Here is an 18,644-nt window from a genome sequence, read left to right as displayed (position 1 = left end):
CAGTGCTAGATAAACAGCTTTGCTTATGTATTAATTTATTAGCCTCAAATTAGAGACAGTAACTTATTTTCAGGTGACCAGCAGATTAGATTATTTGACATCCAATGACAGATAAATAGAAAAAACAAATATTAGCACTGCTGTCAATAATACTACTACTGCACCTTTACTAGCAGTAAACTAGCATTAGTTTTGCTACAGCTTCAGGTACTTGTAGCATGATGTACGAGGTACATCTGCTAGCATTACTATTTAATGTAAAAACACAAATATTAGACCAAAGAAATTGGTAGGAGGATGCTTCTAAACTTTCATACAGGCCACCAAGGAAAACAGGATAATTCCTGTTTTCCTTGGTGGCCTGTATGAAGGGTTGGTGCGTGCATGAACCACATGCTCCCTCAGTTTTACAACAGAACTTTTTGAACAAACATTTCAACCACCAATCACATAATCGGGCTGCTATTCAATGCGTTGCTTCAACAGCTCTGACTCTGAGTCACCGAAAGCATATAACATGCAGTCTTGCGTGTCCAACTGACAAAAGTGAAGAGTGCGGTCTTGTGACTAACACTGGATCCCAAACAAAGGTAGGAAACTTCTCACTGCTGCGATGTTTAGCTTATTTGTCTTATTTGAAATTATGAAGCTTATTCTTGAAAATGGAGAGGATGTCTCTCCTGATCCATAGTAGATGGGCGTGAGAGCTAAAGCTCACATTCTAGTTTTGGACTAGGTCTATGGTTAAACCTCTGTTTCTATGATTATATATTTACTATATGCAAAGGAGTTAAACAGGCAACGAGTTTTGCCTTGAAAGTTTGAGTTTAAATGACTTTTTTTTTCAGTGAAGCCACATTAAGCAAACACATCAAAGAGCAGTTTAATAGAAATGAATGATAGTTTACATATTTCAGCTTCTCGTGCTGCAGGAAAGACATCAAGCCTATGCTCATCAGTGGCTAAAAACAGATCTTAAAACTGAGTTATTTTACTCAATAAATTAACAATAACATACAATTATATGTTGCCAGTGACCTGTTGGATGTTAAAAGGTTAAAAAAAGGGATCAGACACAAAGATGTATCTGGCTTTTCCTTTGTCTGTGCTCTCATGTTTATTAGCTGACCTGCATTTCAACATAAAGATAAAGCTGATAAGGGTAAAAATAAGTCCTGACTACATGAAAGGTCTACTCTCCTGTGAGCAGAAAGCCCAAAAAAATGTTTGGCCTGAAAGTGAAGAAGAAGAAGAAGAAAGACAATGAAGATCTGGTTCTGGCAAACAGGGGAGCCACAGGTAAGGCCTGCAACACACACACACACACACACACACACACACACACACACACACACACACACACATCCTTAAAAATATGATGTCGTGCTGTAGATGACCTTACATTAACATATATAAAGCATATAAACATCTTAGTGATATTAATGCAAAGTTTCATAAAACTAATAAATACTTAAAAACTGTTGAATGAAGAACTTTTCATGCTCATTATACTTTTTACTTGAAATCATGAATCCAGAGCCAGTTTGGTCCTAATGGGCTCCCTCACTCAAGTTACTTATATAGTAATTAGTTACTAATTACTTATTATTTCTCAAAGGAAGTAATCCTGCTACTTTACTGACTACTTGTTTTCAAAATTAATTAGTTATATTATTAAATAGTTACTTTTTAAAAACACGATACACATCCTGAATGTTATAAAGCAACCTTTAGCACAATTCTATTTATCAAGGTTTGCTGTGTGGCAGGCAGAGGTTGGACCCAAACAGCTTTTATTCACTGGCAAAAGCAAACTGAGAAACACAGCACACGAGCAGTAGAAATAAAACAAAAACTCAAACTAGGAAAAATGACCTAAAAAGTGAGGATATGACATGACATGATAAAACATGATGAGCGAGGAACACACAGCTAATGAGGATGTGACAAGAAACGGGGGAAGACTGAGGACTTAAATACACCGGATAACCAGACGATAGGGAACAGATAGAAACACCGCTGGGACTAATTGGACATAACAGGACAAAGGGGAAGCAAAACTTACATTCACCCAATGTATATATATATATATATATATATATATATATATATATATATATATATATATATATATAATGTTTTTCCTCTACACCCCCCCCCCCCCCCCCCAATTTTTTTGCACATGTCGAGGAGCGTGTCAGGCTACATTTCACTGTGTGTTATACTTGTATAACTATGCATGTGACAAATAAAGAACCTTGAACCTTGAACCTTGAACTGAACACACTTACATAGAACATGTTAAAACATGACGTATACACAGAGACGCGACTGCCTGGATACGAAACACGGAACACAGGAAAGACAGTGACTGAAACTAAAAGCTAGAACAACGTATATAACATCAAGAGAACTGTGAAGGTTCTCAGTCATCCAGGCCATCGTAGTCTGAGGAGCTTGGAAAGAAAAGCGTCTGGACTTCTTTGAGTTGCTTGAAGACGTTTCACCTCCAAAAATGTGAACGACATCCCAGCAACACGCTCAGACAAATACTGGTTCACCAAAGACAAAACTCCAAAACACAGACTTAACAATGTGGTGTTTGCTGTACAGTGCAGCGAGGAATGCCCAGACCTCTACATTGGAGAGACCAAACAGCCACTTCACAAGCGCATGGCACAACACAGAAGAGCCACCTCCACAGGACAAGACTCAGCAGTCCATCTGCATCTTAAGGATAAAGGACACTCTTCGAGGATGCCAATGTTCACATTTTGGACAGAGAGGACAGAGGGTTTGAAAGAGGAGTGAAAGAAGCATCTATGTCCACTGTGAGCGACCATCTTTGAACAGAGGGCGGGGCTTATGACACCAACTCTCTGCCATCTATAATCCAGTTTTGAGATCCCTCCCCAGACGCCTTAACGCCCACTCACATCCTGGGCCATCTGACCTCAGGAATTCGCATGATAAGGTGGGGCCAGGTTTCACAATGAACTCACCCGAAACTCTGGCTGATTGTGACCCACACCCAGTTTCCCACCTTGGCTCAGGCGATTAGAGGATCATCAGGGGTCCTTTTGTCCCTCTGTGGGGGGAAACTCCCACTAGGTTTATATCTGGGACTCTCCACCATTTGACCTTAGAACTGAAGAAGCTTCTTGGATGAGAGGTGAAACGTCTTCAAGCAACTTAAAGAAGTCCAAACGCTTTTCTTTGCAAGCTCCTTTGACTACGATGACCTGGATGAGTCTTCACAGACTTTAAGGCTGTACACCACAAAAATATTTAAGGAAAGTAACTCTGAATTAGTGTGCAGACATTTTAACTTTGTAACTTTGTTATCAGCAAAGTCCTTAATGGGTGTAATACCTGCACCTTTGTAAGGTGACCATCAGAGTTCAAAGTAGAGGAAGGCAACGAATGATGATCTTGACTGGTGTAAAAGTCTCTCACAGCTGACACACGGACCCTGCTCGACAGGCTGCACTCATCTGGCATGGGGTTAGCAACTAGCCTTCACTCAGCGACTGAGTTTTCACTGTAGCAGTCCCCCAGACCAAGGAATATTTCCACTTCAAGATTCATTCAGAATCTAACAGTGCTGAGGTGTGCCAATACACCGTGAAAACTAAACAGAAATACAAAATACATCTTTTAGTTCCAAGGGCTGCAATGTGTTAATGTCGCGAGAGTTCGGTATCACGCTGCTTCGCGCTTCATTGAGAGCTGCCTACCGGCACATGTGCACCACAAAATGCGGTCTGAGCTTGAAGTGCAGCTTGCCACTAACTAAGCGACAGAGCCCTCTACTGGACACTAGCTGTAGCTGTACAGGCTTATATCAATAAACGAAAAACAGACCTTTACACATATTCCATTCAAGGCCATAACCTGCTGATATTTTTTATAAACTGTTTGATTAACACACATCTGAACATCACATTGTAAACACACTCACACGCAGAGAGACAGAGCTCAATAATTAAAAACGTGTGCAGCAGCTTTTGGTCTTTTATAAATAAAACAGATGCACAAACTCCGTTTAGGTTTCAAATTAACAATCAAATAAAATCCATCTCAAAACATGTTTCTTGTCTATTTCAGTACCATGACAGGCAGCTTTAAACTCAGTAAGTAGGGAGTTGAATTACTATAACAAATCTAGTGTTATGGTTTTTAACTCATTCACTGCCATTGACGTCTATAGCCGTCAATTGCAGTGAATGAGTCAATGGGTTTAACTCATTCACTGCCAATGGCTGGCAGTGAATGAGTTAATTATGAGGTTTTTTTCTCCTAAATTCCTTTTTAAAAAGTAGTTGTCACATTCATGTTTCAGTTTCAGAATTAACTGTGTGTTACAAGTGGTTTGAGGAGGATTTCATTATCATCTGCTCTTCACAGTATATATCTCAGCTATAAATAAGACACATACACAAGCCAACATTACAGTGACTGATGTGTATGGTAGCACTACAATAACCACTGTCTGATGTTTACTCTCTTCTACTTGGAAATTCTTGTACTACTGTGACTTTTATGTGCGTATCTTTCCTGTCATCTTGCGTGCGTTAAAGATGGGTGATGGCTGCCTTCTTGATCCAGCATTAAAAAGAATAGAAAAGAAATATACTCACTTCACCTTTAGGAAAATCTAAATTATCTAATGAATCGTGGTACTGAGCTAATCCAAAAGTAATAGATTGAGTTCAAAATTTAAATTATTTTAAAATTAATTTAAAATTTGCACAATGACATGTCATTTTTCTTTGCCTCATATTCCTTCATTTCTTTGCCCTTTTCAGTTACATGCCTTTCACGATAGCTGGATCTCGCTCCTTGTTGCTCTGAGTCGTCAGCTTCTTCAGCAGGGTTACACATTTAGTTACTGTAATGTGTATGTTGCTCTATGTGATAACGTCTGGACTTAAATTTAAGTGAGTGTTACTTTAACTTTTGGAAACAATGCTCACATCAGACGTTTACACCATGTAAATAAACAGATTAGCACAACGTTACTTTCAAGAAGAATAAACCCATTTTAATTTTTTCACTTACATTTTGAACAGATGCAAAACTTGAAAACCTGAGACGTTTAAGATCCACAAATGAATTACAAAAATAAGAAGGAGTTGAAAATACCAAGAGGAGCTTTAGGGTTATTTTTGAAAAAGACTAAATTAATTGAATAATAGGCAGCAGAACTGAATCAAATTAAAGCATTACAATAACTAATAAAGACATGTGGCCAGAGACAAAGGAAAGGGGATGGGGGCACTCATGCAAAAACAGTATATGCGCATGGTTGCGCATTTTTCATGTACACACAATTCCACCAAACTATCACTACTGACTGGCCTTTAAGATCTTTTCAGTCAGGAAAGAATCCTGAAATTGTTTGTTTATGCTTATAGACAGTGAGGTGGAGGCCGCTCCTGAAGCTTCTCTCCTACTGGAGGGAGAAAACACTGACGATAAACCAAAACAATCTGCAGCAAGAACCAGAACAATCCCGAACACTAACAGGTACGAGTTTTCATGCTTACAGTACCAATCAGATTATCTCTGTCTACACAGGTGTTTCCATGGTAACACTTCTAGGAAAATATTATGCGTCAGTGGTGACTGGTGGTAACAACATTTTGGGGTTGGAACTGGGTCAATAAAAGAAGATGTTATGAACCCGACAATGGGGGAAATAATCCTTTCCTCTCCCAGTGAATTGATAAGTTAGCTCTCTGAGAAAGAAACGAACAGTCTCTAATTTTATGGTAGTTTCATTGTATAACATAAAAGTTATAAATTGTTGGTATGCACAGCGGTACAGTGTTTCTTGTAGTTGGTCACCAGGTTTGCATCCATCTCAGGAGGGGTTTTAGCCGACTCCTCGCTCTACAGATACTCTCTCCTGTAGACGTCTTGAAAGCTGCTGGACTGGACAACATTGCCCTCTCTAGCACCGCTGTTGGAGAGTCCAGCTCCACACTCCAAAGGGTTACTGTCCTTAAGGATCCGTTTTTTTGAGTATCTTAGTGACCCTCAATGTGCTGCCCAGCTTGCAACAGCACAGAGGATAACACTGGAGTCTTTTAGCCTCCATTTCAAGATTGATCAAAGACGTCCTACCAACAGTTAATCTTAAATATGATCAGCCTGTCTATGCTATCAGCTACGTACCACGGGCTTTCAAGCTGGCGGTAGTTAAACCATTACCTAAAAACCCATCGCTGGACTCAGGTCCATCCATCCATTCGCGTCCGCTTATCCTTTTCAGGGTCGCGGGGGGCGCTGGAGCCTATCCCAGCTGTCATAGGGCGAGAGGCGGGGTACACCCTGGACAGGTCGCCAGTCTGTCGCAGGGCTAACACACAGTGACAGACAACCATTCGCACTTACATTCACTCGCACATTCACACCTATGGGTAATTTGGATTAACCAATTAACCTATCCCCACTAAGTGCATATCTTTGGACAGTGGGAGGAAGCCGGAGTACCCGGAGAGAACCCACGCAAACACGGGGAGAACATGCAAACTCCTCACAGAAAGACCCCAGCCTGATGGTGGAATTGAACTCAGGACCTTCTTGCTGTGCGGCAACAGTGCTAACCACTGTGCCACCGTGCTCTTAGCTAATTATAGTCTTACTTTACATTTATTTTTTTGGAGTTTTGGTTGATGTCCTTCTCCATCAAAATGAAAATACTATAAAAATTGAAAATTTTTAAGTTTTTGGAAGTAAGCCAACTTAAAAATTCAGCAGGTGATCAAATAATTATTTCCTTCACTGTAATATTTAATTGTAGAAACAATAGCCAACTAGAGAAGTAACCGTGTGCCTAAATACACCTGAACTGTGTTTCTCTACTAGCAATAACCTCATTTGTCTCTGACTCTCTTTCCATAGGTCCAAACTGAATACTCGCATTCAGGACAGTGAAGCGAAACCCCAGAGCTTCCAGGTAATCGCATCCACAATTCGCTGGTAGTCTACTAGATGTGTTTCTTTTAATGTACTGAGAAATGTGAGTGCTGGTATTTCATATTTTCAGTTGTATGTAAACTGGACAATTGTCTTAACCCTGATGGGAACACATGCTCTAATAACACATGCTATTGTTTATCTGGCTCATAGATTGCCATTAATATCACAGAGGCCAGACAGCTTGTGGGGGAAAACATTGACCCGAGCATAGTGATAGAGATTGGTGATGAGAAGAAACAGACATCAGTCAAGGAAGGAACCAATGCTCCTTTTTACAATGAGGTAAAAAATAAAAATAAACAAAAAGAACCCATTTGAACCAGCTGTGCATCAGTACAATAGTTTACTGTGCATTAACACAATCTGTCACCCTGTCCTGTCATTTCTTTCCATCAGTATTTCGTGTTTGACTTTTTTGCCCTCAAAGATGTCTTCTTCGACAAAGTGATCAAGCTGACGGTGGGTAAAGACTGCAGCGAAACGTTTCTGGCATCTCTAAACGATTGGTTCAAAAATCCACAGTTTAGCTTTTAAGTAATTTTAATTCTGCCTTCATTCTCTCTCCAGGTTTTACACTCTAAAATGCTGAGGAGTTTCTCTGTCGGATCCTTTAAGTTAGATGTGTGGACAGTCTACAAACAGCCAGGTATCCTAAATTTTTAATATGCAATATGTTGCCAAACGTATCATACACACCAGTCCAAATAACGGAATTCAGTTATCAGCATGGAGACTACAAACATTAGAAAACAACTTAGAACAACCCGTTCTCAGTAAATTCCAGTGTGAGATGTGATTATCAATATTACTTAATTAATGTTATTTAAGAAAGTATTAATGTACAATATTAACACAAATGTTGCTGTTCAGTGCATTTTACCAAAGTTAGCTAAAGCTAATTTGCATCAGTATAGTCCCTTGTGAAGTCAGGTGATAGGATGCTACCTGTGCTACAAGTCCAGTCATGAAATTTCCTCACTACTAAATATTCCACAATTAACTTCAATTCAATTTTATTTATATAGTGCCAAATCACAACAAAAGTCGCCTCAAGGCGCTTCATAGATACAGAGAAAAACCCAACAATCATATGACCCCCTATGAGCAGCACTTTGGCAACAGTGGGAAGGAAAAACTCCCTTTTAACAGGAAGAAACCTCCAGCAGAACCAGGCTCGGGGAGGGGCGGGGCCATCTGCTGTGATTGGTTGGGGTGAGAGAAGGAAGACAGGATAAAGACATGCTGTGGAAGAGAGACAGAGATTAATAACAAGTATGATTCGGTGCAGAGAGGTCTGTTAACACATAGTGAGTGAGAAAGGTGACTGGAAAGGAAAAACTCAATGCATCATGGGAATCCCCGGCAGCCTACGCCTATTGCAGCATAACTAAGGGAGGATTCAGGGTCACCTGGTCCAGCCCTAACTATATGCTTTAGCAAAAAGGAAAATTTGAAGCCTGATCTTGAAAGTAGAGATAGTGTCTGTCTCCCGAATCCAAACTGGAAGCTGGTTCCACAGAAGAGGGGCCTGAAAACTGAAGGCTCTGCCTCCCATTCTACTTTTAAATACTCTAGGAACAACAAGTAGGCCTGCAGAGCGAGAGCGAAGTGCTCTAATAGGGTGATATGGTACTACAAGGTCATTAAGATAAGATGGGGCCTGATTATTTAAGACCTTGTATGTGAGGAGCAGGATTTTGAATTCTGGATTTAACAGGAAGCCAATGAAGGTAAGCCAAAACAGGAGAAATCTGCTCTCTCTTTCTAGTCCCTGTCAGGACTCTTGCTGCAGCATTTTGGATTAACTGAAGGCTTTTCAGGGAGTTTTTAGGACTTCCTGATAATAATGAATTACAGTCGCCCAGCCTGGAAGTAATAAATGCATGAACTAGTTTTTCAGCGTCACTCTGAGACAGGATATTTCTAACATTAGAGATGTTGCACAAATGGAAGAAAGCAGTCTTACATATTTGTTTAATATGTGCATTGAAGGACATGTCCTGGTCAAAAATGACTCCAAGGTTCCTCACAGCATTACTGGAGGCCAAGGTAATGCCATCCAGAGTAAGAATCTGCTTAGATACCATATTTCTAAGATTTTCAGGGCCGAGTACAATAACCTCAGTTTTATCTGAATTAAGAAGCAGAAAGTTAGCGGCCATCCAGGTCTTTATGTCTTTAAGACATTCCTGCAGTTTAACTCATTGGTGTGTGTTATCTGGCTTCATGGACAGATAGAGCTGGGTGTCATCTGCATAGCAGTGTAAATGTATGCTATGTCTTCTAATGATGCTGCCTAAGGGAAGCATGTATAATGTAAACAGAATTGGTCCTAGCACTGAACCCTGTGGAACTCCATAATTAACCTCAGTGTGTGAAGAGGACTCTCCATTTACATGCACAAACTGGAGTCTATTAGATAGATATGATACAAACCACTGCAGTGCAGTACCTGTAATACCTACAGCATGTTCTAACGCTCTAATAGGATATTATGGTCAACAGTATCCGCATGGTACGTGGCAGCTTGAGGCGAACGGACACAGGGTTGACAATGGAGTCTACGGGAAAGGGGCCAATGAACTGAGGTGACAGCTTCCTAGACTCTGTCCGTAACGGCACAAAACGGGTAGACAGCCATACCTGTTGACCGACGGAGTATTCAGGGGCCGGTGTCCGGTGGCGGTCAGCGAGGGCTTTGTTGCGCTCCTTAGTACGGAGTAGAGCGGCCCGAGTAGCACGCCAGGCCCGGCGGCACCTGCGGAGGTGAGCCTGAACAGAGGGGACAGAGTGCTCACCTTCGACAGCTGGGAGCAGGGGTGGTTGGTAGCCCAGGGATGCCTCAAAGGGTGACCTGCCCGTGGCGGCGGAGGTGTGGCTGTTGTGGGCGTATTCAATCCATGGCAGCTGTTCACTCCAGGTTGATTGATTGTGGGAGGCAACACACCGGAGGGCAGCTTCCAACTCCTGGTTAGCCCGTTCGGACTGTCCGTTGCTCTGCGGGTGGAAACCGGAAGAGACAGATTGAAAAACAGATTGTACTCGAAGTTTGGCTGGTAAGAGAAGTCTGGGGAGAGGGTTTTTACTAGACAGATCGCCCACCAGCACCCTCTCAATCACTGGTGAGCGCGCCCTTTTGCCAGCGTCGGGCACGAGGAGACAGAGTGACCCTTACAGCTGCAATAGACGCACTCACCGGCGGCCAGACGGCGCTGGCGCTCTGCAGGCGTCAGCCGCGAGCGTCCAAGCTGCATGGGCTCCTCCTCATCACAGGTGTCGGAGTCGCGCGGCCCGCGGCCGGCAGGAGAGGCCCCGTGATACTCCAGTGATTCCTGTCCCGTCCGTGTGTGTGCGCTCCGGTGTGCGCGCACGCGGTCATCCAACCGGACGCACAGAGTCATAAGCGCGTCTAGGGAAGAAGGCAGTTCACGAAGCATCAGTTCTTTCTTTATTTCTTCGTTAACATTAGAAAGCAAAGTGCTCTTAGGAGCCTCCTCCCCCCACATTGTCTGTTCAGCCAAGGTGAGGAAGTCAATAGAGAAATCAGCCACACTCCGCTTGCCTTGTTTGAGCGCGAGCAGGCGCTGGCCGGCTGTGAGCGTGGTGGATTTTCTGTCGAAGACGCCTTTGAACTTATCCAGAAAGTCAGAATACGTTATTTCAGGGTTGGCGTGAAGCACAGCTTGAGCCCAAATCAGAGCCCGATCCTGGAGTAGCTGAAATATATATGCAATCTTATCACCATCATTAGCAAAAGCTTGCGGTTGCTGACGAAACGGAAGGGCACATTGAGTGAGGAAGCCAGCACACTTATCAATTTCTCCGGAGAAAGCTTTCGGTGTGGGTAGAAATCTGTTAGATTGGATAAGTGAAGAAGCAGGAGGTGTGGCACTTACTGCGGAGGCCGAGGCTTCCTGGAGAGGAGCGACGGCAGGTGGAGTTGCCGGCAGGGGTGTTCGTTGGGCCACAGCCTGAGTGAGAGCAGCGATCTCGCCACGGAGATGAACAAACATCTGCTCGTGTCGCTCCAGCATAGCTGCCAGGGTGGCGAGAGTGGGAGTGGAGGCCGCCGAGTCTGCTGAGTCCATTTCCTGGCTGGATGATTCTGTCACAAACTGAAAGCAGGGACTCAAGCGCAGAGCAGGTTGACGTATCAGAACACGATTTATTTACACACCAGTGCAATACTATATACAGTGACGGGGAAAGTCCAGGGTTCCAGGGGATTAGGGGAAGGCTCTCTCTCTCACGCTCGCTCACGTCCTCACATCCGACTCACACACGTCCGTACCGCGGGGAGGTCACAGGTCCGGGAAGATAAACTGGAATAGGGAAGGGAGAAATCACTCACAAATCACGAAGGTAGGGCGTAAAGGTATAAGACCAAAAGAAAGACTAACGTCAGTAGCTCAATCATCCAGCGATGAGAGGATCTGTGACCCAGCCTCAAATAGTAGATCGGTAATCAGCTGATCGCCAACAGCTGTGTGAGCCAAGGGTGGGAGCCAGCTGTGAGCTCCGCCCAGGCAGAGAGGTAGGGGAGAGAGAGAAAAAGCAAAAACACAAGTGTAGCCTTGTGAGGCCGGCTGGGCAGGCACAGGGACCATGACAAATCAGGCCCCATCTTATCTTAATGACCTTGTAGTACCATATCACCCTATTAGAGCACTTCGCTCTCGCTCTGCAGGCCTACTTATTGTTCCTAGAGTATTTAAAAGTAGAATGGGAGGCAGAGCCTTCAGTTTTCAGGCCCCTCTTCTGTGGAACCAGCTTCCAGTTTGGATTCAGGAGACAGAATCAGAATACTTTATTCATGGAAAAAATCCAGGAAAAAACAACGAAAATACACTACATGAGGTAAGAGGAGGAGAAAAAAAACTCCACTCAGACTGAGCTCCTAGTGGGAGAACAGTTTGATAACTGAAAAAACACCTCAGCACAAAGCACATGACTATCAATACACCATAGAAACACAAGACAAGCAACAGGGGCGGGTAAAGGGTAAGAGAGAGCCGGTGTAGACAGCGCATCCGGTCCTGCAGCATCTGTGCTGGTCCAGTTGACTGCTATCTTCCCCGGTAGGGCACAAGCATCGAAGGCGTTTGGAAAGGGAGGGGGGATGAGTGAGTGCTTATCAGTGTAAGTGTGTGTGTGTGCGTGTCCATAGTTTAGCTGAGACAGTGTCCTTTGGCCTATCAGGCTAAGTAAACAGTCCTCCAGCCAATCCAGGTGTCCTTGCATGGGATGGGAAGAATAGCCGTAACACAGTCATTATCAGGGAGTGATTGTTCGGCTCCAGCCTTGGGCCTGCAGCTGGCGCCGTGATGGGGATCCGCAATGTTTATGTTGGTTTTGTTAATTTCATGCGAGCAGCCCAGGAGAATTTTTCAGGCTGCTCTTTAACACTCCGACACTGGCCTCTCGATCTCCCGTTGGAGAGTCGCGAGCCTCCCCATGATGGTATCAAACTTCTGTTCCATGGTGTTATCGTTCTTTTGATTCTGAGACCTCACAACTGCAGTGATCCGTTCCGCGATGTTTTCCAACTGTCGCTCAAGGGTCTCATTTTGAGCAGGCCTTTCTCTGATGTTTCCCCTCATACGCTCAATGGTGTTGTTTTGAGCCTTCACAGCAGCTGCAAGCGTCTCCAAGGTGTTGACCATATTACGTTCGTTGTGAGAGGTTGCGCCTCGTTCCATTTCGATCCCAGACAGACACTATCTCTACTTTTAAGATTAGGCTTCAAACTTTCCTTTTTGCTAAAGCATATAGTTAGGGCTGGACCAGGTGACCCTGAATCCTCCCTTAGTTATGCTGCAATAGGTGTAGGCTGCCGGGGATTCCCATGATGCATTGAGTTTTTCCTTTCCAGTCACCTTTCTCACTCACTATGTGTTAACAGACCTCTCTGCATTGAATCATATCTGTTATTAATCTCTGTCTCTCTTCCACAGCATGTCTTTTATCCCGTCTTCCTTCTTTCACCCCAACCGGTCGCAGCAGATGGCCCCGCCCCTCACTGAGCCTGGTTCTGCCGGAGGTTTCTTCCTGTTAAAAGGGAGTTTTTCCTTCCCATTGTTGCCAAAGTGCTTGCGCATAAGGGGTCATATGATTGTTGGGTTTTTCTCTGTATCTATGAAGCGCCTTGAGGCGACTTATGTTGTGATTTGGCGCTATATAAATAAAATTGAATTGAATTGAATTGAAGTATTACAACATTATAAAATATAAGAAATAGCTCTAATATATACAAGTAGCTCAATTATAAATATCCAGAATATTACAGAGATTAAATATGTATGATTCATATTTTTTTTTTATAAATTTTATTTTCAGTCACAGCAGCATGTTAACAACAAAACATTGAACATACAGTAGTTTGCTGTTCAGTATTTACAATACCCCAAAAGATAACAGAAATAGAGAAGGAAAAAACAAACAAACAAACCAAAGAAACCCCTACAAAACAACAAAAAACAAACAAACAACAACAAACAAATAGAAAAATAAAATGTATAAGGGACATTCAGCGTACAGTTAGCTATGATAGCGATATAGAGATATGGTATCTGGTCATGATAAGGTGGTCATTTTAAATGTTTCCATGTACATCAAGAATGGCTGCCATGCCCTAAGAAATTTGGTGGTTGAACCTGCCAGTGTATATCTCATCTTTTCTAAATGTAAAAACCTCATGAGCTCCGCAAGCCACTGTTCATGTGTGGGAGGCGCTTCCTGCTTCCATCTTAAAAGTATAAGGCGCCTTGCGATAAGTGAAGCAAAGGCAATAGAATTCGAATAGCATTTTGGCAAAGTGATGTCTTGAGGTATCACCCCAAAGATAGCCGTTAGAGCAGAAGGATCATATTTAACGTTATACATCTCTGACACAGTGTTAAATATAGACACCCAATAGATATGAAGATTGGGGCATGTCCAAAAGGTATGAAGGAGCGAACCTGTTTCTGCTTTACATCTGTTACACAGAGGGTCAGCTCCTGGATAGAACTTGGCTAACTTTTCCTTGGAGATATGTAATCGGTGTAGGACCTTAAATTGAAGGAGCCCATGCCTGGCACATATCGAAGAAGAGTGTACCCTCTGGAGAAAAGATTGCCAGAGCTCATCTGTTATAGTCATCCCAAGGTCTTTCTCCCACTGTGCTTTAAGGATGGAGAGAGAAGGAGATTGAAGATCTAATAGTATAGCATAGATTTCTTTAATCGCCCCTCTCTTATGAACGTTTATATTAATAATTTTATCCAAAGAAGTTTCCTCAGGTAGTTAACGTTAAATTGAAAACCTGAAAATGAAATCTTTCTGGCTATAGAGTTGACACAGAGAAGTTCACTTTTATGCAGATTCAACTTGTAACCTGAAATATTACCAAAACATTCAAAAATGGCAAGAGCACGGGGAAGAGAGCATAAAGGCTCTGACATATACAGCAGGAGGTCGTCAGCATATAAGGATATTTTGTGCTCCTGGTCACCTCTGAAGATGCCCTTAATGCAACTGTCAGCTCGCAGTTTAATCGCCAGTGGTTCAATTGATAATGCAAAAAGAAGAGGGGATAAGGGACAACCTTGTCTCGTACCACGGAGAAGTGGGAAATAAGAAGAGAATAACGAATTTGTTCTAACACGTGCCATAGGTGAGGAGTAAAGTAACTGAATCCATGAAATGAAATTAGGGCCAAATCCAAATTTATGCAGAGTATAAAACAGATAATCCCACTCCACCCGGTCAAATGCCTTCTCAGCATCGAGTAATAAGGCAATTTCAGGGGTTGTAGTTGACTTGGTGTGTAATATGTTTAAAAACCTGCGCAGGTTGAAAAAATCATGCCTACCCTTCACGAAACCTGTCTGATCTGGAGAAATTAACAATGGTAGATATTGCTCTAGCCTGAGAGCAAGTGTTTTTGACAGTATTTTTAAATCTACATTTAAGAGTGATATAGGACGATATGATGAACACTCTAATGGATCCTTATTTGGCTTCAATAGGAGTGAGATGGTCGCTTGTCGAAGCGTTAGGGGAAGACATTTTGAAACCAATGACTCAATGAACATGTCTCGTAATAAAGGTGATAAACTGTCTTTAAAGGTCTTGTAAAATTCAACCGGATACCCATCCGGACCCGGGGATTTGCCATTCTGCATTGAGCTAATCGCCAATTTAATTTCTTCCACTGTAATTTGCTCCTCCAATTGGTCTCTGAATGCCGAGGTTAAAGTCGGAACTGTCATTCCATCAAAAAAAGCCTCAAACAGTCCAGGCGTGTTTAAAGATTCAGAATCATAGAGACTGGAATAGAATACTTTGAAACTCTCATTTATTTTTTGTGGTGTAGTGGTGACATGTCCAGATTCAGTCCTAATTTCAGGGATTACACGAGTTGCTTCTGATTTACGAAGCTGATGTGCTAAAATTTTAGATGCTTTTTCTCCGTGCTCATACCATCTTCCTCTAGATTTAAGAATCATAGACTCTGACTGCTGGGTTGAGATTAAATTAAATTCAGTCTGTAACGTTAGTCTTTGTTTATACAAAACTGGAGAGGGGGTTGTAGAGTGTTGCTCATCCAATTGCGAAATAAGGTGTATCAATTCAGAAAGACGTTTCTGTTTTCTAGTATATGAACAGTATGATATAATATGGCCCCGTAAGAATGCTTTTAAGCTTTCCCAAACCGTACTATAGGCCATGCCAGGCGTAATGTTTGTTCTTATAAAGATATCAATTTGTTTGGAAAGATATTCCACAAACTCCTTATCCGACAAAGAAAGAGGATTGAGTCTCCAGGAGTACACAAAGGGTTCATCCGGGAAGCCGAGTTCCAAAACAAGTGGACTGTGATCAGATATTACTATGCTATTGTATTTACAAGTCTTGATATTGGGAAGCAATTTTTTGTCAACAAAAAAGTAGTCTATACGAGAATACGTTTGATGCACTGCAGAAAAAAAGGAATATTGTTTAGTGGAGGGGTAGAGAAATCGCCACGCATCAACAGCCCCATAGGTTTGTAAATAAGACTGTAACACTAATGAGGATTTAGGGAGTGGAAGTCTTTTATCTGAGGAGCGATCTAGTACTGGATCCATAACAGTATTCATGTCACCTCCAAGGATCAATTGGTGTGTATTGATCTGTGGAAGGGAATTAAGAAAGTCATTGAAAAAAGTTGAGTCATTCCAATTCGGAGCATAGACGTTTGCCATAATAAGTGAAGTATTAAACAGGGACCCTGTCACAACTACATAGCGACCATTTGGGTCAGCTATTGTGTGAGAGACTATAAACGGAGTATTCTTATTAATCAAAATTGCTGCACCTTTGGCTTTACCATTGAATTTGGAATGAAAAATTTGTCCAACCCAATTTCGTCTTAATCTGGCATGATCTGTATGCTTAAGGTGTGTTTCTTGAAGAAACGCTACATGTACTTTAAGATAAAGAAGATGAGAGAGTACCTTATTTCGTTTCACTGGGTGGTTCAATCCCTTCACATTCCAACTAATAAAGTTAACATGGCAGCCGTTACTCACAGCAGTTGAAGTGTCATCAACAGAAGTCATCACCATATAAGTACATGATGAAAAAGGCGGTTCCAAACGCAAGTACCAATCCTATCATGGGTGCACACTGAAATGTTGTTGTTAACAATAATCTGAGCAAATAATATACAACAAAAAAAAAAAAAAAAAAAAAAAGGAAAAGAAAAAGTAGATAAGTCCCTCCCACCCACCACCCCGTGTTCAGTGTTGTCCCCAAACGACACACACCAATTTCCCACAGCTCCCCTGCTTCTATTAAGAGTCCCAATCACCTTATTCATAACCACAGCCCCACATGAGCAGAAGCATCTGAACTATGAATCACACATGTAGTCCAAAACATATTCAAATTAGAAAGTCACAAAGTCCAACACAATAGAGTAAAATAATTAAGAGAAGGAAAGAGAAAAACTCCCACGTCAAATTTACCCGTAGCCGAAAAACGGACCTGTTTCACTTCTCATCAAAGCTGACCCCGGAGTCCCTTTTAAGTGACAAGTACTGGAATATAGTTAACCTCCCAGGAAACAAGGGCAAACTCACCAACATCTGAGATTTCTAAATGAACATTGAACATGAAACTAAGCTAAACCAAAGATCGTCCGTTTATTGATTGACAAAAATATAGTCACGATGGTATGAAAGTCCCGGTGGTTCTTATGAAATGTCATTCGGGAGATGACTCAAACTTGGAGTCAATGAAATCTTTCACTGCTTTAGGAGAGTCGAATACCTGTGTTTCTCCATTAAACGAGATCCGAAGCCGGGCAGGATAAAGAAGACCGTAGCGAACTCCGTCTTTTTTCCGTAGTAGTCCCTTCACCTCGCTGAAAGCAGCCCGGCGTCTGGCCAGGTCGGCGCTGTAGTCAGGAAAGATGAAGATCTGCTTCCCTTGAAACTCCAGCCGGCCTTTCTGTCTGGCTAAGCGCTGTATCCGCTCCTTTTCCTGGTAGTAATGAATGCGAACAATGAACGGCCGCGGTCGCCCTCCCTCCGTGGGCAGCGCAACCGCTGCCCGGTGAGCTCTGTCCAGGATCGGAGCCTGCTCCAAACCGCCGGGACCACCCAGTACAACGTGCAACAGATCAGCAACAAATTTAGTGGGATTCCCTTGTTCGGCTCCCTCCAGCACTCCTAATATACGCAAGTTGCATCGTCTTCCCCGATTCTCCAAGTCGTCAGTTTTCAGCAGCAACTTCTTGTATTGGTTACTCAGATCTGCGAAACATGTCTCCATAACTTCTAGCCGCTTGTCCAGATTATTCAAGCCTTCTTCGTGTTCGCCCAACTTCTCAGTACATTCGTCAAGAGTGGTTTGGATGGGCGAAATGGCTCGTTTAATTTCGTCCCGTAGGTTGTCATTTTCCTCTTGAATCACTTCTTTGACAATGTCGCGGAAAGCTAGCAGTGTCGCTGGGTCAACGGTAGTTTTGCTAGCGGTCCCTGAGCAGCTAGCCTGCACTCCTTTAGCAGACTGCTTAGGAGGCATTTCACTTCGAGATAAGGCAAAAAGACGGAAAGAACAACAGCTAAAACAATGCTGACTTTCTTAATAGAGCTTAAGAAATCTCTGAATTGGGCCACAATAGGTGAACCATAAAGTAATTTAACAGATAAATGGGACCTCGTGGTTTGCGCGTCTACTCCATACTCCCCTAGCAGACCCCCCTGTATGATTCATATTTTACTATAAAGTGTAAAACCTAATGAAAAAACATCATGGAGTAGGTGCGAGGCACTCTCCAGCACCTGGACAACATCCGCCTCTCCAACACCGCCTTAAAGGAGTCCAGCTCCATGCTCACAACATTACTGGCCCTGTGGATTAGTTTATTGAGTCTGTTAGCATCTGTAACCCTCAACACTCCTAAACCCTGTGGAAAGCTTTCCTACAAGAGTTGAAGCTATTGTAGCTGGAAAGGTTGAGCAACATCCTATTAACCCCTGTGGACTAAGAGTGAAATGTGCTTCTGGAAGAATGTTCCAGAAAATTCACACAAACACATTTCTTCTGGAAAGCCTTCCCAGAAGAGCTGAAGCTGTTACAGCTGTAAATCAAATCAAATCAAATCAAATCACTTTTATTGTCACATC

General features: G+C 42.6%; 1 protein-coding gene across 3 annotated transcripts in view; it reads left to right on the top strand.

The window, feature by feature from the left end:
- Positions 1-505: 505 nt before the first annotated feature.
- The window catches only part of fer1l6 (fer-1 like family member 6), a 68,467-nt gene continuing 50,328 nt past the window's right edge, over positions 506-18,644 (top strand). For 2 of the 3 annotated variants that reach the window (XM_082507930.1, XM_082507932.1), the window contains exon 1: positions 7,539-7,633. In XM_082507930.1, coding sequence (XP_082364056.1) covers positions 7,570-7,633 — 64 coding nt within the window. In that variant the 5' untranslated portion in view covers positions 7,539-7,569. Of the gene's footprint in view, positions 591-1,124; positions 1,300-5,417; positions 5,530-6,909; positions 6,965-7,137; positions 7,270-7,383; positions 7,447-7,538; positions 7,634-18,644 lie in introns of those variants that run through there. The other variant, XM_082507931.1, reaches the window with a different exon arrangement.

This window comes from Aulonocara stuartgranti (assembly GCF_965226115.1).
Source record: "Aulonocara stuartgranti genome assembly, chromosome: 16".
In the NCBI taxonomy this organism is placed as follows: domain Eukaryota; kingdom Metazoa; phylum Chordata; class Actinopteri; order Cichliformes; family Cichlidae; genus Aulonocara; species Aulonocara stuartgranti.
The sequence above is the reverse complement of the archived record's forward strand: the minus strand, read 5'-3'. Positions and strand labels throughout refer to the sequence as shown.